Source organism: Carcharhinus amblyrhynchos, chromosome 6 (genome assembly GCF_965287045.1).
Source record: "Carcharhinus amblyrhynchos chromosome 6, sCarAmb.v2.hapA, whole genome shotgun sequence".
NCBI lineage: Eukaryota > Metazoa > Chordata > Chondrichthyes > Carcharhiniformes > Carcharhinidae > Carcharhinus > Carcharhinus amblyrhynchos.
This window is the reverse complement of record NC_137329.1, coordinates 11,107,204-11,129,953: the sequence shown is the minus strand read 5'-3', so window position 1 is coordinate 11,129,953 and position 22,750 is coordinate 11,107,204. Positions and strand designations below refer to the sequence as shown.

Sequence of the window (22,750 nt, the reverse complement as noted above, 5' to 3'; positions counted from 1 at the left end):
TGCACAGATAGTGACCCAAGCCGGGAATCAAACTTGGGTCCCTGGCGCTGTGAGGCAGCAATGCTAACCTCTGTGCCACAGTGCTACCCATTGTTACGAAGAAGTCTGTTTAACTGTTTTGGAATTCCTGGTTTCTGAAGTGCTGGCATCAGCAGTGCCACGGAGCAGAATCTTGTGGCTTGTAACCCATAGGCAGAAGTCCTACTATGACTATATGAAACAGTATAGACAGCTTATTACTGGACTTCTAATCTGGGAGAGTTTGTACTTATAACCTGGTGACATGAGTTCAAATCTTCCTTGGCAGTTTGCAAATTAAAATTCAATTAAGCATGTTTAGAATAAAAAAAACTATCTAATGGTGGCCATGAAACTGCTAGATTGTCATTTACAAACTGATTGCTTCAATAATATAAACCTTTATACAAGATAATCTGCTAACTTTACCCAGTTTAGCCTATCTGTTAGTCTAGACAACAGCAAATTCTTAACTTTCATCTGAAATGGTTGAGCAAGCCATTCAGTTCTATCATAAAAATTGCAATCCATATGGACTGCAATGGTTCTGGAAGACTCCTCACCATCACCCTTTTAAGGTCAATTAGGAATGGGCAAGAAATGCTGGCTCTTGCCTACATCTATATCTCTTGGATGAATCATAAAAACTGGCTAAATCTGACAGTTATAATGCAAAATTATCCACCCAATGTTATATAGATGCAAATAAAGCTGTAATTCATAGCAGTAGAATATTGAAATACAGTCATAAGACTGGAAACACAGAAATATGATTTATTTACTGCAGTTATAATGCACTAACAGTGTGTGGTTGGTAATTGCACAATGTGGCATGCAGCCAGGAACAGTTAAGGTGTAGTACAGCTGTAAATCACGTCTCTGTGGATGTTCTGTTCCAAGGCGATAAACGTTTTTTGTTTTGATGTGTGGTCTGAAATGCCTATTATTTCAAAACATTAAAGAAATTATGCTTAACTTTATGAAGTTCTAGGACTCCCAATGGACAGTTGGGATTCTTCAACCTAGTCTGACACTGCAACAGAATGATGTACATTCAAGCCAAGCGATATGAGATCACCTTGCTAAGGGGGTCTTGCACTGTTGGGTGCCGAAACTACATTGGGACCTGATTCAGTAGTGGTGCTGCCAATTTTACATTGCTGTATGCTTCATATAACTTTGCAATAATGTAAAACTGGTCATGTCACTCTGTTCTTTCGTAGCCTATTATTGATCCAGATTATCATAGTGGTAGCTGGCTTTTGTTAACAAGATTTTGGATTAGATTCAGTTGAGAAAGAAGACAATTTTATAGGCAAAGCTTTTCTTATCATCATAAAGGACCTTAAGATTAAATATGGTTTATTAAAATAATTTATTTGCATTCAAATCCATGAAAATAGTTTTAAAATAAAATGAATAACCATTTATCAAGTCTCTAAAAATCTGAATAAAATATTTCTTGCTTTTGCTTGAAATATATTCATTTGACTTGTGTGGTGCAATGGCATTTATAATTTGATTGAAAAAAACAATGTAGCCTCCTCCCCGCCACCGCCCCCCCCAGAATTGATTCAGGCTGCAATGTCTTCTTGTACATTTCTATCCTATCTCTCTCTATCACATGCACATATGTTCAAGCACAATGGTACTAGATTGTACAGAGTACAAAAGGAGTGATGCATTGTTTGAACAACAACAATTTGCACTTTTGTTTGCATTTTTCACAGGAAACTATTTCAGGATGGAATTCGCAAGGATACTGAAGAAAACCAAGCTGGAAGTTAGAGAAAGAAGAAAGGAAGTAACCAAAGGTATGGTGAAAGAGCTATATTTTGAGAAGGCTTTTCAAGAGAAATGTAAAAAATTAGACTATTTAAGAAAATTGAATAGTATTTAATAACGACATGTGGATAATAATATAGTTCATAGAATCGTACAAATTTACATAATAGAGAAAGACCATTTCGCTCGTTGAGTTTGTGTTAGTACTTTGAATGTACAGTTTTGCTTTGTCCCTCCCCTCCCACTACCCTACTGCTCTTCCCCAATCCCCACACTTTTTGATTATAATCTTGTAACTTCTTCATTCTTAACTACCTGTCCAATTTTTAATGAAATTAGCTTCCAGATCCTTTCCAGAAGAAACATTCTGGATCCTGACAACTCTTTCATTGAAAGCAATTTCTCACCATCTCCCCTCTAATACTTTTGATCTTTGGCTATTGACTCAAGGTCATAGAGCAAGTTATTGAGTTGCTGAAGATGCGGCTCTGACGACTGGACAGATCTGAGGGCGTCCTACAGTATGTACCATGGTTTTCTTCTATCGGTCTTCTGTATCTTTAACACCTACCATTCTGGTGAGTAATGGAACAGCAGGTGGAGAAAAATGCCGATCATGCTACACCGTCAGAGGAGGAGGATGAATAACAGCAAGATGAGGAGAAACCTAATGTGGCCAGAATCCCTACAACCACGCGGTTAGCTACCCACGGAGCTCACAGTGAAGGCACAGTTCAGATAACTGGAGTGTATGAAGCCATATGGGCATATCAATGATGAACCCACTGCACTGTACCCCCCTCACCACAAATAATTCTCACTGTCAAAGACCTTTTCACCTCGTTGACAAAATTGACTGGTCTTCCAGTGTCATAATATTCTCCTCCACTGTGATGACATTTTGGCAGGTGAAAAGCAACAATGGAGATGACTGGACAACAAAGACTTGAAATAAAAGTTAACATCTTCAAAAATATAAACACAATGAAATTGCTATGAACACCTACACTTATAAACACCCATCAACCCTGATGAAACGACAACATTTTCCTCTTCCGCTTCCCAATATTTCTATGTGGTGTTACCCTTGTAGCTTAAGCAGAGATAGAGGAGGGTTTGTTATTCCCCTGATCTCACAGCTGAGCGGTGTCTGGTGAATGTCCTCTGGGCATTTGGATACATGAAAATCCTATCCACTGTCCCACCTGTACCTGCTGTGGCAGACTAAGTCTTTGGGTGAGTAAGAAGCATATAGAACTCTGCCTTGTGTTGAGGTGCAGCAAGGGATAAGACATGGGCATACCTTGAGTCAATCTTCACGTCCATGTGCCCCATCTTCATCTTTCCTTGCTTGGCCCATCCACATTTACTTGCTACCCAAGGGCTAGAGATTACTTCGCTGCATAACAATGAAGTGCTGAATGGCCAAGGCAGGGCTTTTCTCTATCCTATTTAAAGTGGTAAACTGAGTGTGCAAACATTTAGTAAGAGCAAGCTTCCTGTCACTTACCTTCCACAACTGATGCTCCATGGAGAGGCCCACTTCTTTTGTGTAGATGGGTATTTGCAGTGTGATTTCTAATTCTGCTCCGTAGGTATCTGGGACAAACTTGTGACTAGACGCTCTGCCATTCTGTCAGTCTTCACACCCTCACCTGTCTTTGGTTGGATACTAAAGGAGGGTCACTTCTGTTTCTCTGCCTCTACCTGGAGTAAGGTGGTCTTCCTCCAGCGAGGAAAGTAGAGTTTTGAGAGTAAAAAATGCATTGTCTGGGAGAATGGAATGATGATTTTTGTGGAAGGTGACGATGAGGGTTTCATAGATAGGGACATGGAATAAAAAATAATTATGTTCAACTTGCATGAAACATGGGTTTAGCCTTAACTGGAGTATCAAGTCTGATCTAGGCATTGTGCTTTAGGAAGGATGTGAAAGCATTAGCTCACAAGGCTGGATAACTCTTAAAATAATTATTCTAAGTTGCTTGTTTCTCAAAGTTTGTTTATATAATATCCAGCAATATATTAAAATATTAATAGTCAGCTTTTTAGTTTTAATACTCAGTCATGAGTTTTGATTCGGCATGCCTTCTAGAAATAGTATGCCCAAGATATTCTAATTACCTGCTATAGGTGGTTGTGTTTCTCCTCAAAATATATTTGTGACATCTATGATAGTATCTATTTTTCCCAGTTTTGTTTTATTTGAAAAAAATGTTGCAAAGATACAATTTTATGTTGACATTAGAAGACAACATCATTTATATCAACCTAAAATTCTAGAACAGTTGATATATTGAACAGATAGGAAATGCCCTGTAAATGGCAGAACCCTCAAGAGTATTGATAGGCAAAGGGATCTGGGTGTACAGGTACACAGGTCACTGAAAGTGGCAATGCAGCTGGAGAAGGTAATCAAGAAGGTATATGGCATGCTTGCCTTCATCGGCTGGGGTATTGAGTTTAAAAATTGGCAAGTCATGTAGCAGCTTTGCTACACCTTAGTTAGGCCGCATTTGGAATATAGTGTTTAATTCTGGTCGCCACACTACCAGAAGACTGTAGAGGCTTTGGAACGGGTACAGAAAAGATGCACCAGCATGTTGCCAGGTATGGAGGGCATTAGCTATGAGGAGAGGTTGGAGAAACTTGATTTGTTCTCAATGGAGCGACGGAGATTGAGGGGAGAGCTGATAGAAGTCTACAAGATTATGAGAGGCATGGACAGAGTGGATAGTCAGAAGCTTTTACCCAGCATAGAAGAGTCAATTACTAGGGGGTATAGGTTTAAGGTGCGAGGGGCAAGGCTTAAAGTAGATGTACGAGGCAGATTTTTGACACAGAGAGTAGAGGTGCCTGGAACTTGTTGCCAGGCGAGGTAGTGGAAGTGGATGCGGTAGTGACCTTTAAGGGGCGTCTTGACAAATACATGAAAAGGATAGGAATAGAGGAATATGGTCCCCGGAAGGGTAGGGGACTTTAGTTAAGTCAGGTAGTATGATCGGTGGAGACTTGGAGGGACGAAGGGCCTGTTCCTGTGCTATAATTTTCTTTGTTCTGTGTTCTTCTTTGTATATGTAGAAAATGTGAGACATTAAAAAGACCTTAGCTTAGAAATGACGGGTTCAGGTTTTATGTGCAAAACTGTCATGAATTCTTCAAATATCTGAACAGAAACTCTGTGTTAGATATTGATGTTTCATAGAATTAAAGAATCCTACAGTGCAAGAGGCCGTTCAGCCCATCACACCTGCACTGACAACAATTCCACCCAGTCCTTATCCCCATAACCCCACACATTTACCCTGGTAATCCCCCTGACTTTAAGGGGCAATTTAGCATGGCCAGTCAACCCAACCTGCACACTATGGACTGTGGGAGGAAACTGAAACTGCATACATGGGGAAAGTGTGGAGACAGTGCAAATAGACAAGGACACGGGCCCAGAATTGAACCTGCGTCTCTGGAGCTGTGAGGCAGCAGTGCTAACCATTAAGCCACTGTGCCGCCTGTTTGATTTCTGAAAGGGAATGAAAGAGCATGAGTCAAAGTTTGAAACTTTTTGTTGAATTTAAGCTTGTGTCTCTTCCAATATCCAACAGAATGGGTGAGCTAGAGGCTGCCATGCACACTGTTCTTCATTAATTAGTATGCATCCCATTGAATGCACCCCATAGGTCACCACAGAATTGTCATATTACAATCAGAAATCTTCAGAGCTATTGACCTCTGCAGCACAGATTCACAGAATACTGCAGTACAGAAGAGGCCCTTTGGCCCATTGAGTCATGAAATGCCCTCACCTGCCTGCCTAATCCCACTTGCCAGCACTTGGCCAATAACATTGAATGTTATAGCATGCCAAATACCCATCCAGATACTTTTTAAAGGACATGAGGCATCCCACCTCTACCACCCTCCCAGGCAATGCATTCCAGACTGTCACCAGCCTCTGAGCAAAAAAGTTCTTCAAAACATCCCTAAACTTCCTCTCCCTCACTTCTAACTTGTGCCCCTCGTAACTGACCTTTCAACTAAGGGAAACAGCTGCTCACGTCCACCCTGTCAGAAATTAAACCTGCAGTTTTATGTGGAGCAGACCAGGGGTTTGAGAGTATGAAACCCAGCTGGAGCTGGTAGCTGTAGGAGGAAGGAAATATGGAAGTGGGAGCTTGAGAAAGAGGGAGCTAGGGGATATTTAAAGGATGTGCTTTTTATTTCCCACAATTTATTTTCTCAGCTTTTAAACATTGAAAGGTTGAATAATTTGTTACACAGCAGATACTTTAAAAAAATATTGGAAAACTCCCCAATGGTAGATCTGGTTAAAGTAGTAAAAAGCTGAACCATGTGGACCAAGAAAGCCCTAGTCAGAACAGTAGCAGATACACTTCAATTATTCAGTCTCTGCACTCTGAATTATTGAAAAGGAAAGTCAGCCAACTTATTTCAAATTTGCATTTCTGCACAAGCTGTATGGATTTTTTCTAATAAAAATATTAAAATGGACCCTTTACTTAAATTCTTTATAGATGCTGTGGCTTTTGCTATGGAATTCATTTTTTGAATTGTAGTTTTGGTGTCAGAAAAGAACAATTAAAAAACCAGACACAATAGGCACAGTATTAACTCAGAGTGAAGAGAGATTTAATGGTGGTACCTGATTATTTATTTTTTGTCTTCATTTCCAGCCAAAGCCAGCTATATTGAGAGGCTTGCTGAGTATCTGGCAGGGATGCCTTCATATCACGCAAAAACTGGGAATGGAGGGGAGACAGAGTGGGTGACTAAGATGCTTGTTATTTAGACTTTAGGATCAACCAGGCACAATGAGCATACTGTAGCGCCTGCTGGCTGGAGGCAATGATGACCTGGCTGAGAACAGCTGCCTTGATGGGATCTTTAAGACTTTTGATATTAATTCTCTTGTGGCATTGCCTCTGTTGCCTCTGCTGTTTGGAGCAAGGTAATGGAAATGTTAGATTGGATAAGGCAGTGATTAGTCCCATAGACATCAGTTACCTGTCATGGGTGATGTGAACATCTGTGTGGCATCTTGCTTGAGTGATGACGTGGATGAGCAGGTGAGCAAATGTCTTTAGATTGTGCATATTGCCTTGAACTCTTATGCTTATCTCACCAATGGAACAAGAAGTGGAGATGTTAGCTGATGACTGCACAAAGTTCAGAACCAATCTTGACTACTCAGATACTGAAGTAGTCCATGTTCAAATGCAGCAAGACCCGGACAATATCCAGGCTTTGGCTGACAAGTAGCAAGAAGCACTTGTGTCACACAAGTCACACAAGTGCTAGGCATCAATCATCTCCAACAAGAGAGAATCTAACCATTCACCCTTGACATATGATGGCATTACTATTGCTGAATACTCCAGTATCAACATCCTGGGACTATCATTGTTCAGTAACTGAACTGGACCAGCCATATGAATACTGTGGCTGTGAGTGCAGATTAGAGGCTTGGAATCTTTTGGTGAGTAACTCACTTCCCGACTTCCAAAGCCTGTTCAGCATCTGCAGGGCACAAGTCAAGAGTGTAATGGAATAACTTCCACTTGCCTGGATGAGTGCAGCTCAACAACACTGAAGAAGTTTGATACCATCCACAATCGAGGAGCACAACTGATCCACAAATATTCACTCCCTCCACCACTGGCGAACAGTGGAAGCATTATGTACCAACTACAAGATGCACTCCAAGAATGCAACAAGGCACTACCTTAGGCACTACCTTCCAAACCTACAATTGCCATTACCTTGAAGAACAAAGGTAGCAGACATGGGAGTAGCACTACTTTGAAATTCTCCTCCAAGTCATTTATCATCCTGATGTGCAAATATGTTCCTTCACCTTCACTGGGTCAAGATTCTGGAACTCTCTCCCTAACAGCGCTGTGGGTGTACCTACACCACAAAGACTGCAATGGTTCAAGATTGCAGCTCACTACCACCTTCTCAAGGGCAATTAGGAGTGGGCAATAAATGCTGCTCTAGCTAGTGATGCTCACATTGCGGAAATGAGTAAAAAATGTAGTTTTCAAAATTGAGATGGATAGATTTTTATTGTGCAAGTATTTCAGGGATATGAAACAAAGGTGAGTAAATGGAATGCAGCTATATCTATTTGAATGGAAAAGCAGACTGGAGGAGTTGAATGGCCTAACCCTGTTTCTATATTCTTATGACTTGAATTGTTCTTTTTCATTTTTTATTTTACACTCATTCTCTGCACATGCAGGCTTCAGAGAGGGTCACAGATTTGAAAAGAAAGGCTGTTAAATATCTTAGAAATAGTATTGAGAACGGAGAATTTAAATAATTGTCTGTTCAGAAGAAACTGCCACATACATATTTGAACAACTCACGTGGAATGTCTATACTCGAATTGAATGACTTAGCCCCCTCCCTTTGTTTTCCCTTCAGACAAACCATCTAATTGTTGCAAATTGCCAGACCAAAATTGAGTGAAACATTCCTTTGTAAGCAAAACTGTGTTTAACCTTTTATATACCATAACATTTAAAGAATTGCATATCCGTTAATTCCTGGAAAAAATGGTTGGATAATTGTGCTGTGAGGGCCTCGATTTTTGCGAAACTCCATTGGACATCTAATGCTAGAAAATTTTTTTTATAATGAAGTTTTTTTTTTGTCTTCTTTTTAACATACGGACCTTAGATTAATTAGTATTATAGATTTCACTCAACTTTCAGAGGCATTTGATCCCATTACCTCATAAGAAAAACCTTAATTTACTCAAGTGGCCATAGAAGAATATTGCTTTTTGACCTCAATAGTCTATGCCTGTTTTTTAAAATATTAGTTTCAACCCCCACATCCATGCATGACTATACAAATTAACTCCCAAAAGCCTCCTTCCTGGGCTACATTCACCATTGCTTACTGTCAACATTTCCCTATCAAGTAATGGTTATGGTTACTCTTCATTCATTGTAACTCTCTGAATACTAACCTCAGTATTATAAAATGTAACCTGAGTTTTAAACAAGCACTCTGATGATATGAGTATGAATAGTTTTAATTCCATGTATAACTTGAAGGCTGACATTTTTTGTTCCTCGTCATTAACTTTGAATCCATACATTTAACTTCTTGATAGTGTAGAACTTGCTGGAAAAAGAGATATGCTGTCAAAGCTTTCTGTCTTGTGCTCATCAGGACAGACAGAAAGAATATCAAGTTTCAAGGGCACAGCAATTTATACTGTATGAAAAATGAATGCTGATTAGTTATCAAGAAGTCTCTGATTGGTTGAGACATTTCCATGGAGAATGCATCAGTGAACAATTATTCCCAAGCTTTTGTTTAAATTCTAAAAATGCAAGTTAACTCTGATTAGTGAGGTGTTGCCATGGGAAATGCATGAGAGAACAGTTGTTCATTGATCAATCAGAATCGACTTACAACCAATTCAATCCAAGTAGATAATTTCTTTGAAATTTGGGCCATCTGTTAATTGTTCTTAAATTCTGCTTTCACAGAGTGCTGACCTTTGTTCTGCTATTAACACATTCTTTTGTTCTATTTTTTATGGCAACATCAGCACCTTCTTTAGTCTTCAACACTATCATGAACACTCCCTTGTCTTGTGTCCATAATATCTTTGTCCAATCCTCGTTCCCATGTATCTCTGCCCTTCTAATCTTACTGTGTTTGCCCCAGTCCAATGCCGGCATCTCCACATCACTTCTAATCTGCTCTATCTGTTTCATCCCTTCTTATACAGTATAAAATCCATCACTTTTCTCCCATTCTTTGATGATGAACTCTAAAGATGAGTCATATGAACTTGAAATATTAACTCTGTTTCTCTCTTCGTCTAAGTTTTTCCAGCATTTTCTGTTTTATTCCTGATTCTAGCATTTTGTTTCCATTCACAATGCAGCCCCAGTTGTTTTTTATGTTGTAGTTCATCATGCAACATAAAAAACAACTGATGAACTACTGTTGGTGAGAGAGGTCAGTATCAGTGTAACTGAACACATTTGTCATCTGCTGTAAACACTGAGTTTTCCTGATCAGTTATAGTTGAGGCACAGGTTAGATGCAGAGTGAAGTTCCTTTCACTGTGCCTGTACATTTTTTATTATTATTCATTTGTGGGACATGCATGTTGCTGGCTGGCTAGCATTTGTTGCCCATCCCTAGTTGCTCTTAGTTAGAGATCAGTTGAAGCTACTTTGAAACTGTCAAAATAATTTCACTTGGAGCCCTTATAGCCAACAAAGAGACAAATGGAGGCTTCCGTTTTAACAGCTGAATTCCAACCCAGGTCTCAGATGGATCAGCAATATACTAAAAACGACTAACCAATTACATTATCTAAACCATTAGGCTGGATTTTATTTTTTAAAATCCATGCAGCTGCTCTCTTTTTCTGCCCCTGCCTCAAAAGTGCCACCTCGTCATTTTCGAAATCACTGTTTAAGAACATAAGAACGTAAGAAATAGGAGCAGGAGTAGGCCATCTAGCCCTTCAAGCCTGCCCCGCCATTCAATAAGATCATGGCTGATCTGTCGTGGCTCAGTTCCACATTCCTGCCCTCTCCCCATAACCCTTAATCCCCTCTCTTATCAAAAACCCATCAACCCACGTATTAAAAATATTTAGCGAGGTAGCATCCCCCACTTCAACGGGCAGAGAATTCCAGAGATTCACCACCCTTTGAATGAAGAAGTTCTTCCTCAACTCCGTTCTAAACCGTCCCCCCCCTTTATCTTGAGGCTGTGCCCCCTAGTCCTACTGTCCTTTCTGAGCGGGAAGAGTCTCTCCACCTCTATCCTATCCATCCCATTCATCATCTTATACGTCTCAATGAGATCTCCCCTCATTCTTCTAAACTCTAACGAGTACAAGCCTAGTTTATTCAGCCTCTCCTCATAGCTCAACCCCCTCAACTCCGGCATCAGCCTAGTAAACCTCCTCTGCACTCCCTCCAAGGCCAAAATATCCTTGCGTAAGTACGGCGCCCAAAACTGCACACAGTACTCCAGCTGCGGCCTCACCAATGCCCTATATAGCCGCAGCAAGACCTCCCTACTTTTATATTCAATCCCCCTCGCTATGAAGGCCAGCATCCCATTCGCCTTCCTGACCACCTGCTGCACCTGCAAGCTGGGTTTTTGCGACTCATGCACAAGGACCCCGAGGTCCCTCTGCACCGTCACCTGCTGCAGTTTTTCGCCATGTAAGTAATAATCCTTCCTACCATTATCCCTACCAAAGTGGACCACCTCGCACTTGCCAACATTAAATTCCATTTGCCAGTTCCTGGCCCATTTGCCCAGCCTATCTAGATCCTTCTGTAGACTCTCCACACCCTCCGTGCAATTTGCCTTTCCACCAATCTTGGTGTCATCAGCAAATTTTGACACCATACACTCGGTTCCCTCCTCCAGATCATCTATATAAATGGTAAATAGCTGAGGCCCCAGCACCGACCCCTGGGGCACTCCACTAGTCACCAACCGCCAATCCGAATAGCACCCATTGACCCCCACTCTCTGCCTCCTATTTGACAACCAGTCCTCTATCCATGCTAACACCCTACCCCCAACTCCATGTCCCCTGACCTTCTGCAATAACCTCTTGTGAGGTACCTTGTCAAACGCCTTCTGAAAATCAAGGAAGACCACATCCACCGGCTCTCCTTTATCCACCGCCCTAGACACATCCTCATAGAACTTCAGTAAATTTGTCAGACACGACTTCCCCTTAACGAAACCGTGCTGCGTCTGCTCTATCAAGCAATTCCCCTCAAGATGCCTCGCTATTTCCTCCTTGATGACGGATTCTAACATTTTACCTACAACAGTTTAAACTATCTGAATTCCATTTCACCTCTTATCATCACCAGAAGAACCCAAACCGTTACTACTTCTTTCAAATCTAACTTTCCACTATTTTTTATTCTTTTACAAGATATTGGCATTGCTGGTGAAGCCAGCATTTATTGCCCATGCCCTAGTTGGCCTTCAGAAGGTGATGGTGAGCTGCCTTTTTGAACTGCTCCAGTCCCTGAGGTGTAGATACACTCACAGTGCTGTTAGGGAGGGAAATACAGCATTTTGACCCAGCAATACTGAGGGAACAGCAATATATTTCCAAGCCAGGATGGTGAGTGACTTGGAAGAGAATATTCAGGTGATGGTGTGTTCCCAGATGTCTGCTGCTCTTGTCCTTCCAGATGATAGTGGGCATGGGTTTGGAAGGTGCTGCCTAAGGAACCTTGATGAGTATTGCAAGGCACCTTGTAGATGGTACACATGGCTGCCACTGTGCATCGGTGAAAAAGGTATTGAATATTTGTGAAAAACATTGTAATCAAATGGGCTACTTTGGTCTGGATAGTGTTGGGCTTCCTGAATGTTGTTGGAGTTGCACTCAACTAGGCAGTATTCCATTACATTCTTCAATAGCTGCAGAATTCCTAGCCTTTAGCCTCAGGTAGCCACAGTATTTATATGGTTAGTCCAGTCCAGTTTCTGGTCAGTTGATGGTCAAATTAACTAACAAGGCAATTGACCCTGATTATATGCTGCCCATGCCTTAATACTGTTGGCATGGGCAGTCCGCTTTTAAAAACAGTTTTTAAAAGAATGGGTAGAAAATCAAGTACTTTCTGAAGAAAAGGCGGTCCTTCATTGGCAATCCCCCTAAGATAGTATTCTCCCTTCCTTTCCATCTACCTGCTCTCCAAAACCCACTGCTTCCTAATCCTCTCTCTAGGTTGTTAATAGTGGGGGATTCGGCGATGGTAATGCCGTTGAATGCACAGGGCAATAGTTAAATTCTCTGTTTTTGGAAATGGGCACAGTAAGAAGTCTCACAACACCAAGTTAAAGTCCAACAGGTTTATTTGGAATCACGAGCTTTCGGAGTGCTGCTCCTTCATCAGATGAGTGGAGAGTTGGGTTCACAAACACGGCATATATAGATACAGACTCAGTTGCAAGATAATGGTTGGAATGCGAGTCATTATAGGTAAGCAAATCTTTACAGGTACAGACAGTAAGAGTGGAGAGTGGGGTAATCACAGGTTAAAGAGATATGAATTGTTACAAGCCAGGACAGTTAATAGGATTTTGCAAGCCCAGGCCAAATGGTGGGGGTTACATGTAGTGTGGCGTTAACCCAAGATCCCGGTTGAAGCTGCCCTCATGATTGTGGAACTTGGCTATCAGCTTCTGTTCAGTGTTTCTGTGTTATTGTGTGTCTTGGAGGCCGCCTTGGAGAACGCTTACCTGAAGATCGGAGACTGAATGCCCTTAATTGCTTAAGTGTTCCCCTACCGGAAGGGAACACTCCTGCCTGGTGATTGTTGCACAGTGTCCATTCATACGTTTTCGTAGCGTCTGCATGGTCTCGCTGATGTATCACACCTCAGGACACTTTTTGGAGATGGTCATTGCCTGGCAGTTGTGTGGCTTGAATGTTATTTGCCAATTCTGAGCCCAAGCCTGGTTATTGTCCAGGTCTTGCTGCATTTGGACATGGACTGCTTCAGTATCTGAGGAGTTGTGATTGGTGCTGAACATGGTGCAGTCATCAGTGAACTTCCCCACTTCTGACCTTATGCTGGATAGAAGGTCATTGATGAAGCAGCTGCAGGCAGTTGAATGCTGGACACTACCCTGAGGAACATTTGCAGTCAAATCCTGGAGCTGGGTTGATTGACCTCCACAACCACGTTCCTTTGTGCTAGGTATGACCCCGACAAGTGGCAAGTTATATCCCTGATTCCATTGACATCAGATTTGCTCAGTCTCCTTGATGGCACACTGGGTCAAATGCTGCCTTGATGTCAACGGCAGTCACTCTCACCTCACCTCTGCTCAGCTATTTTGTCCTGTAATGGGGTTAGCACCTGAGTAATCCTGGTGGAACCCAAACTGAGCAATTCAGAACAAGTTAACCAGAGAATGTTAAAGCACAGGAAGAGGCTATTTGGCCCATTATGTTTGTGTGAGCCCGTTGAGTTGCCCAGTTTAGTATCACAACTCAGTTTTTGTTCACTATAACCTTACAAATTAATTCTCTTTAAGTACATACCCAATTTTCTTTTGGAAGTTCCTATGAATCCTCTTTTTTTTGTGTAGTGCATTCCAGATTTGAACAACCTTCCATGTGCAAAAGATCCTTCTTGAGCTGCATTTTCACAAGGATAGGATGGGCGCACCACTCCCCACCATAATACTCTGTATGCCGGCTAAATTGGCTAACAGTGGGAATTCCGTCCCTGATTGCAGAGGAAGCTCTGTCTTCAGATCTAGCAGTCCCAGCAGAGCCAAGAGCTCAGGAGTAGGCACTGTCAGAACTGCAACTTGCCCCAATAAGAGGGCCCAATGGATTCTAGAGTGAGGTAAGTCAGAGTGTTTGACCATCTTTGGGAGGGGATAGGGAGCAGTGGCTTTTGGAGAGGAAGGAATTGGAAAGGAAGGGGGAATACTATCTTAGGGAAAAACCACAAGGATACCTATCCTGAAGAAAACGTTTTTTAAAAAATGTCTATATTAAGGCATTGGCAGCGTATTGTCAGCAGGGTGAACTGGCTTGTTACCTCATTTGACCATCAATTATTTATTTACATATATGAACTTAAGAACATAAGAAATAGGAGCAGGAGTAGGCCATCTAGCCCCTCGAGCCTGCCCTGCCATTCAGTAAGATCATGGCCGATCTGAAGTGGATCAATTCCACTTACCCGCTTGCTCCCCATAACCCTTAATTCCCTTATCGATCAGAAATCTATCTACCCGTGACTTAAACATATTCAACGAGGCAGCCTCCACCACTTCAACAGACAGAGAATTCCTAAGATTCACTACCCTCTGAGAGAAGAAGTTCCTCCTCAACTCTGTTCTAAACTGACCCCCCCCTTATTTTGAAGCTGTGCCCTCTAGTTCTGGTTTCCTTTCTAAGTGGAAAGAATCTCTCTACCTCTATCCTATCTAGCCCCTTCATTATCTTATATGTCTCTATAAGATCACCCCTCAGCCTTCTAAACTCCAACGAGTACAGGCTTATGAATGTTTGTAAGTGTTCAGAAAATGATAACTGCTACCTTGGTAGAGATATGTATCCTTTAAATGGAATTCTCCACATCAGTAATAGCCTCTGCACTAAAGAAGAGTATGACTGCTTCAAAAAATCCAGCCTAATCTCAGAATACCATTGGCAGCATTGTGAGTGTATCTACACCATGGCACTGCAGCAGTTGAGAGGACAGTTCACCATCACCTTGTCAAGCGCTTTGGGAATGGGCACTAACTGCTGGCCTAACCAGCTATACTCACATCCCACAACTGGTTGAACAAAAAGATACTGGCACAACTCAAATAAATAAATTTGTTATTATTGTGTGATGTTACATGGAGAAAAATATGAAGGAGTGTTGTTTCAATTAGTGAAACACTGATTTCTTAAACCTGAATATGAATAAATGTTGCAGATTCAGTGTTTCAAGTGGAATTGTGTGACATTTTGAAGTATCGTATATCCAATCGACTACTTTGAAGTGTGAATGTTCTTATGTCAAGAAACAACAGTCATTTTGTGCACGAGATGATCCCATCAATAATATTTTAATGAGGAGCTCATTTGTTTTACGTTATTGGTGAGCAACAGGGCAGCATGGTGGCACAGTAATTAGCACTACTGCCTCACAGTGCCAAGGACCCAGGTTCGATTCCCGGCTTGGGTCACTGTCTGTGTGGAGTTTGCATGTTCTCCCTGTGTTTGTGTGGGTTTCCTCCCGGTGCTCCAGTTTCCTCCACAGTCCGAAGACATGCTGGTTTGGTACACTGGCCATGCTAAATTCTCCCTCCCAGTGTACCCGAACAGGCACTGGAGTGTGGCGAAGAGGGGATTTCACATAGAAACATAGAACACAGCACAGTACAGGCCCTTCAGCCCTCAATGTTGTGTCGCGCTATGTCCAAACCCAAAATCAAGCTATTCCACTCCCTATCATTCTAGTGTGCTCCATGTGCCTATCCAATAACCGCTTGAAAGTTCCTAATGTGTCTGACTCCACTATCACAGCAGGCAGTGTATTCCACACCCCAACCACTCTCTGAATGAAGAATCTACCTCGGACATCCCTCCTATATCTCCCACCATGAACCTTATAGTTATGCCCCCTAGTAACAGCTACGTCCACTGGAGGAAATAGTCTCTGATTTTCACAGTAACTTCATTGCAGTGTTAATGTAAGCCAACTTGTGACACTAATAAATGAAGTTTAAGTATGACTGCCTGCCCACCAAATGATACCAAAAGCACTTCATGCCTATCTGAATGTGGCTGGTAGCAATGTAACAGAAAATAGTTGTAAACACACCGTTAGTTATTTGATCCAGAGAACCAAACACTGTTAAAATGCCAATAAGTCGACTCAGATAAATATTTGTTAAAAAATCAAAATAAAGATAAAATGAGTCAGCAGAAAATTGAAACTCGATCTTCAGACTGGACAGCTGGTTGATTAATAGACTTTTTGTGCACTGCCAAAATAATTGTCATAATATAAAACCCAATGTCATGCAATTCACGCGTTAAAATTATTTTACATTTGCCTTCAATCAACAGAAAAACGCAATTCAAGAAATTAATGATCGAACAGTCTGATTTTGTCAGATGTTGAAATCTGTGCATTTCAAGGGTAAATCATTGACAGTGTTTGGTAGTGGAAAGGTATTTGTAGCCATTGACTTCCGTTCTCGTTTTGACAGGGCGATGTGAATGTGACAGGGCGATGTGAATGTGGAGGCAATGTGGTGTCCGTCTTTCAGTCGGCACTATTAGGATACTTCAAACTAAGATGCACGCTTAACGAACTGAAGAATCCGTCATGCAAGGAGACCCATTGTGGAAAGTGCTGTTTGATCCGCATGCACGTACGAGCAGGATCGATCCGCAGAGTGTTGCATTGCAGAAGAAACTGAGTGAAATCCACAGAACGGAACCGCTTGTAGTGGGTGAGGAGCAATGCAGTGATTAGTCTGCAACTATGAGCTTCCACGGCACTGTAAGATTAATAAAGAGCGATATTGAGAGCTAAAAAGGCCGGCGTTTTGGCACATTATTAGGCTGATTGCAGTCTGAACATACGTTTGGAGACAGTTGTATAATTCCAGCGCCAACTAAATGAAAACGTACGAGGTTTCCACTGATTGACAAAGTCGCTCTTTTATACCGTCGCGTGAATCCTTTACATGTTTAGAGCTATTTGGTTGAATATATTAATATGTATACACTCATTTGTCCTAATAGATTCAGATTTTGAGTGAAACTACAACCTGAGTTTATCCGACGGTTTTGATCTGATTACGAAGGAAAACTGGAAAGCAAAAGCCTAAAAAATAATTAGATTCATTTTGCCAATCGAATCTTCCAAAGTTTGCAGATTATTATTTCAAATATCGCGTCAATTATAATAAAGCAGTAATTTCAGCGTCAGCATGCGTTGTAGTCATCACCTAACTTACACCGGAGAAGCTTAACTTCGACGCATTTTGTTTACGTAGACGATTTTTACTGTCTGATCAACTAATTAGTGAAAAAGAAGTGCTGAAAAAAGTGCAGATGCTTCTATGATTACTTGTTCCTTTCATGCAGAACCCTTTTATAAATATCAGCTTGGTAGCTTAAATTACGAATGAGACAAAACATTGTAACACAGCTCTTTGCTGAGAAGATGCAATGAATGCCCTACTGTGCAGGCTTATGTAAAAACCTACTGTTCGTTTAGAGGGAAGTGATTATGTCTTATAGCCCTGCTGAAAAAGGAACAGACTGCTGCATGCCATTAGACGATCTGTAAACTGTACTGAACCAGATCACTGTTGTTGATAATGCTGCTCGGAACTTGAGATGTTAGCTCAAATTCAGGTACAAAAAGGACTGTTTTGAAACAGGAAAAAAGGTGTACAATTGGAAGTTTCTTTAGCAAGCAACATTGTGTAGTGCCATTTGTCGACAAGTACTGCAGTAGTTTGGAAACACGGTAAAACTTAAAATACTTAAAATAACACTTTTTACTTGATTAGAATAGATAGTTTTTTTAATTTGGTGTAAAACTTTTTTGATTATCTAGCAAATGTTTAATTAAGATTCATGATCCTTTGCCACAAATACAACCAACACTAATTTGTTATTTTGATTCTGAAGCAGGATGAACAGATTCATTATTTTCACATTTATTTCAACTACCGAGGGATAAATGCTCATACACTTCTAAACAAAAATAAAAATTGTGCATGGTGTATCATCTGTCACTTGTTGTCATTCCTTATATATAATCATAGACTGTTTTATTTTCTGTTAGATATCACAAGTGGATAAGGAAAGATGTACAGCACATCCAGTCCTAAGGAGCCTGGGCCAAGCCTGTCCGATGTGCACCAATATAGTCAATGGTTGGCAAGCAGACATGAAGCTAGTTTATTACCAATGAAAGAAGACTTGGCTCTATGGTTGACAAATTTACTAGGTAAGATTACAATTTTAATGCTTGGTACTTGATTTGAACGATTGGGAATGAGAGCTATTTTAAACTTGTCTAGGGACTTTGGAAATAGTTCAGCCATTGTGCAGAATCCTCCTAGAAAAGTATCCGCTTATTTGAGGTAGAGTATAAAAGTACAAAAATATTGCATAGGAAAATGTTTTGAAGATTGATGGTTCATCTAGTCTGTACCATTAATGAGTGCTCTTTTTATATGAATCATGGTGTTGGTTGAATCTTTACACCCTTCCAGTTTTCCAATGCATTGTTACTTCCTTACTCCTAAGTGTACGTATTTGAAGTAATTGGCTTGGCTTTTATAGAATTATTTCGGTGGTGAGCCTGAATCTTTGAAGATCAGGACAGAACCTTGTAGGTTGGATATCTGTTAAACCAGATTGTGTATCTTATTCATTTATTTGTGGAGCTCAGTTTCTGTACATCTATTAAGTCTTGCATGTTATTACATAATAAGGTATTACTTTTTATTGTCTTGAAGTATTGCAATCAGTTGTGCTCTTCAAGTCTTTGATTACATGCAGTGCATGCCATGGTAGATCTGCTACCTTTTATAAATGTTTACAATGTAGTTAATATTTCAAGTTGCTAAAGCTTAAGGCAATGTTGTTTGACTTTAAAAAAATAATTTGCACCAGTTGTTATTACCCTAAAATAACTTGATTCATTGTTGGCTTGTTTAATTTACTTAAATTCACCAGCATTTTTTTTTGAGTTGTGGTGTAATCACAGGGAGACCTGTTAACCTGATGAGTGGGAAAAAAACTAAAGAACAGATAAAGGGTCATCAAAACATTGGCTCTACGCTCTCTCCACGGATGCTGTCAGACCTACTGAGATTTTCCAATATTTTTCTGTTTCTGTATTCTCTTCACTGTGTTGTGAATATCCAGTTCATGATTCATGTTAATATTTGAGAACTGATATTTAGTTCTGGGAAGATTATTGTTGCAGAGTATGATAGTAAAAGTACCGTGTTTTAGTGATTGTCAAAACACCTAAGAAAATGGACCTTCAAAAGTTTACCTGTATTTGTTCAATGGCGTGGAGATGCCCGCATTGTACTGGGGTAAACACAGTAAGAAATCAATTTGCGTTTGTGTCTTTGTATGTCCTGTTTGTGAACTGAAATCCCACTCACCTGATGAAGGAGCAGCGAGCGCTCTGAAAGCTAGTGGCTTTGGCTACCAAATAAACCTGTTGGACTTTAACCTGGTGTTGTGAGACTTCTTACTTTGTTCAATGAAGTCAGGAGATACAGAACTATAAACCAACAGGTGGATTTGCTTGGCTGGAGAATTGGAGATATGGAGGTAAACTTTCTGGCACTGTCCATTGTGGGAATCATTGTGGATGGGATGAAAATCTTGGCAGACAAATTAAAGATCCATTGACCTTGGCAGGAATTTCTGGTCTCTGGATGGATGCAACTGGAAAATCCCATCAATGATGTCTGCAGTAAGAAGTGCAGACCAGAGAGGTGTTTATGTTTTGGGAGTTAGAATTAAATAGTATTCAATAAACTCCAAAAGGTCATAAAACCCAAGTACTTCATCAGATAAAAGAAATTGTAAATAGGTGATAATTGACTTCAAGGTCAGTTTGAGGATAGTCCAGATCAAAGTACATCGGTACACAGTTGGGTGGAGCTTAGGAGGGTGGAATAGGCTCCCTTTATCTTAGTGTTTGATAGAAGATGTTTTTATTTATAGTTTTTACCTTGTATGGTTTGCGGCTCACTGAAAATAGTTAGCCAAAATAAATGACAGACAGACCTGCACTATAAGCAGATTAAAGAACTAACTTTGCCACGGGCTGCGTGGAAGGCAGGTGAAACTTAATCTTAGTTTGAATCTTGTGAGGGAATAGATGCTGGGAGATTGCCTAGTGTGAATCTAGTGGGAATATCTGCAGTGGGTTTTGTGGTGTTGTATTGCAAAACAAAATAACTAGCAGAATAGCTTGGATGCTCGGAAAACTAGTCAGAAAGGGACTGAGGCATCCATAGTCAAGAAAAGGTCAATGAAAGTTTTACCTCTGAGAATAGCTTGTGCTGAGATTAGAAACAGGAAAGGAGAGGTCACCCTGTTGGGAGTTTTTTGTAGGCCTGCAAAAAGTTCCAGAGATGTAGAGGAAAGGATTGCAAAGATGATTCCGGATAGGAGCGAAAGAACAGGGTAGTTGTTATGGGGGACTTTAACTCTACAAATATCGATTGGAAAAGCTATAGTTCAAGCACGTTAGAGGGGTCAGTTTTTGTCCAATGTGTGCAGGAAGGTTTCATGACACAGTATGTAGTCAGGCCAACAAGAGGTGAGGCTACATTGGATTTGGTACTGGGTAATGAACCAGACCAGGTGTTAAACTTGGAGGTAGGTGAGCACTTTTGTGATAGTGACCACAATTCGGTTACATTTACCTTAGTGATGGAAAGGGATAGGCATATTACCGAAGGGCAGAAGTTATAGCTGGGGGAAAGGTAATTATGAGGCTATTAGGTGAGATTTAGGATACGTAGGTTAGAGTAGGAAACTGCAGAGGCTGGGAACATCTGAAATGTGGAGCTAAATGGAACAGCAAATTGTGCGGAGGGTGTGGAAAGTCTGCAGAGGGATCTAGATAGGCTGAGCGAGTGGGCGAGGACCTGGCAGATGGAATACAATGTTGGCAAGTGTGAGGTTATCCGCTTTGGTAGGAATAGTGGTAGGAAGGACTACTACTTACAGGGCGAAAAGCTGCAGCATGCTACGGTGCAGAGGGACCTGGGGGTCCTTGTGCATGAGTTGCAAAAACCCAGACTACAGGTGCAGCAGGTGGTCAGGAAGGCAAATGGGATGCTGGCCTTCATAGCGAGGGGGATTGAATATAAAAGTAGGGAGGTCTTGCTGCAACTGTACAGGGCACTGGTGAGGCCGCAGCTGGAGCACTGTGTGCAGTTTTGGTCACCGCACCTGCGCAAGGATATTTTGGCCTTGGAGGGAGTGCAGAGGAGGTTCACTAGGCTGATACCAGAGTTGAGGGGGTTGAGCTATGAGGAGAGGCTGAATAGACTGGGCTTGTACTCGTTGGAGTTTAGAAGGATGAGGGGAGATCTCATTGAGACGTATGAAAGATGATGAAAGGGATGGATAGTGTGGAGGTGGAGAGGTTCTTCCCGCTCAGAAAGGACAGCAGGACTAGAGGGCGCAGCCTCAAGATAAGGGGGGAGCAGTTTAGAACGGAGTTGAGGAGGAACTTCTTCACTCAAAGGGTGGTGAATCTCTGGAATTCTCTGCCCGTTGAAGTGGTTGAGGCTACCTCGCTAAATATATTTAAGACGCGGTAGATAGGTTTTTGGTAGGCAAGGGGATTAAGGGTTATGGGGAGAAAGCGGGAAAGTGGAACTGAGCCACTTCAGATCAGCCATGATCTTGTTGAATGGCGGGGAAGGCTCGAAGGGCTAGATGGCCTACTCCTGCTCTTATTTCTTATGTTCTTATGTTCTTATTCAAGGAGCAGCCACTGCGAGTCCTTGATAAATATGTACCTGTTAAGCAGGGAGGAAGTGGTCAAGCGAGGGAACCGGGGTGTACTAAGGAAGTTGAATCTCTGGTGAAGAGGAAGAAGGAGGCTTATGTAAAGATGAGACGTGAAGGCTCAGTTAGGGCAGTGGAGAGTTATAAGTTAGCCAGGAAGGAGCTAAAGAGAGAGTTAAGAAGAGCTAGAAGAGGACATGAGAAAACTTTGGCAGATAGGATCAAGGAGAACCCTAAAGCTTTCTATAGGTATGTCAAGAATAAAAGATTGGGTAGGGCAAGATTAGGGCCAGTCAGAGACAGCAGTGGGAATTTGTGCGCGGAGCCTGAAGAGATAGGAGAGGCACTGAATGAGTATTTTTCATCAGTATTCACGCAGGAAAAAGTCGAGGAGGATACTGCAATACAGGGTTGTAGACTAGACGGGATTGAGGTACATAAGGATGAGGTGTTAGCAATTCTTGAGAGTATGAAAATAGGTAAGTCCCCTGGGCCAGATGGGATTTACCCTAGGATTCTCTGGGAGGCTAGGGAGGCGATTGCAGAGCCTTTGGCTTTGATCTTCATGTCATCATTGGCTAGAGTTATAGTGCCGGAAGACTGGAAGATAGAAATGTTGTCCCCTTGTTCAAGAAGAGGAGTAGAGACCATCCTAGGAATTATAGACTGGTGAGCCTTACTTCTGTTGTGGGCAAAGTTTTGGAAAGAATTATAAGGGATAGGATTTATAATCATCTAGAGAGAAATAAATTGATTAGGGATAGTCAACACGGTTTTGTGAAGGGTAGGTCGTGCCTCACAAACCTTATCGAGTTTTTTGAAAAGGCGACCAAAGAGGTGGATAAGGGTAAGGCAGTTGACGTG

At 41.4% G+C, this 22,750-nt stretch overlaps 1 protein-coding gene across 7 annotated transcripts in view; it reads left to right on the top strand.

Annotated features, from left to right (window-relative positions):
* Positions 1-22,750, top strand: part of gas2a (growth arrest-specific 2a) — a 161,063-nt gene that overhangs the window by 8,877 nt on the left and 129,436 nt on the right. For 2 of the 7 annotated variants that reach the window (XM_080189892.1, XM_080189899.1), the window contains exons 1-2: positions 15,298-16,824; positions 18,174-18,338. In XM_080189892.1, coding sequence (XP_080046018.1) covers positions 18,197-18,338 — 142 coding nt within the window. In that variant the 5' untranslated portion in view covers positions 15,298-16,824; positions 18,174-18,196. Of the gene's footprint in view, positions 1-1,748; positions 1,833-15,297; positions 17,002-17,482; positions 17,738-17,780; positions 17,853-18,173; positions 18,339-22,750 lie in introns of those variants that run through there. The other 5 variants (XM_080189894.1, XM_080189893.1, XM_080189896.1 and 2 more) reach the window with 5 other exon arrangements.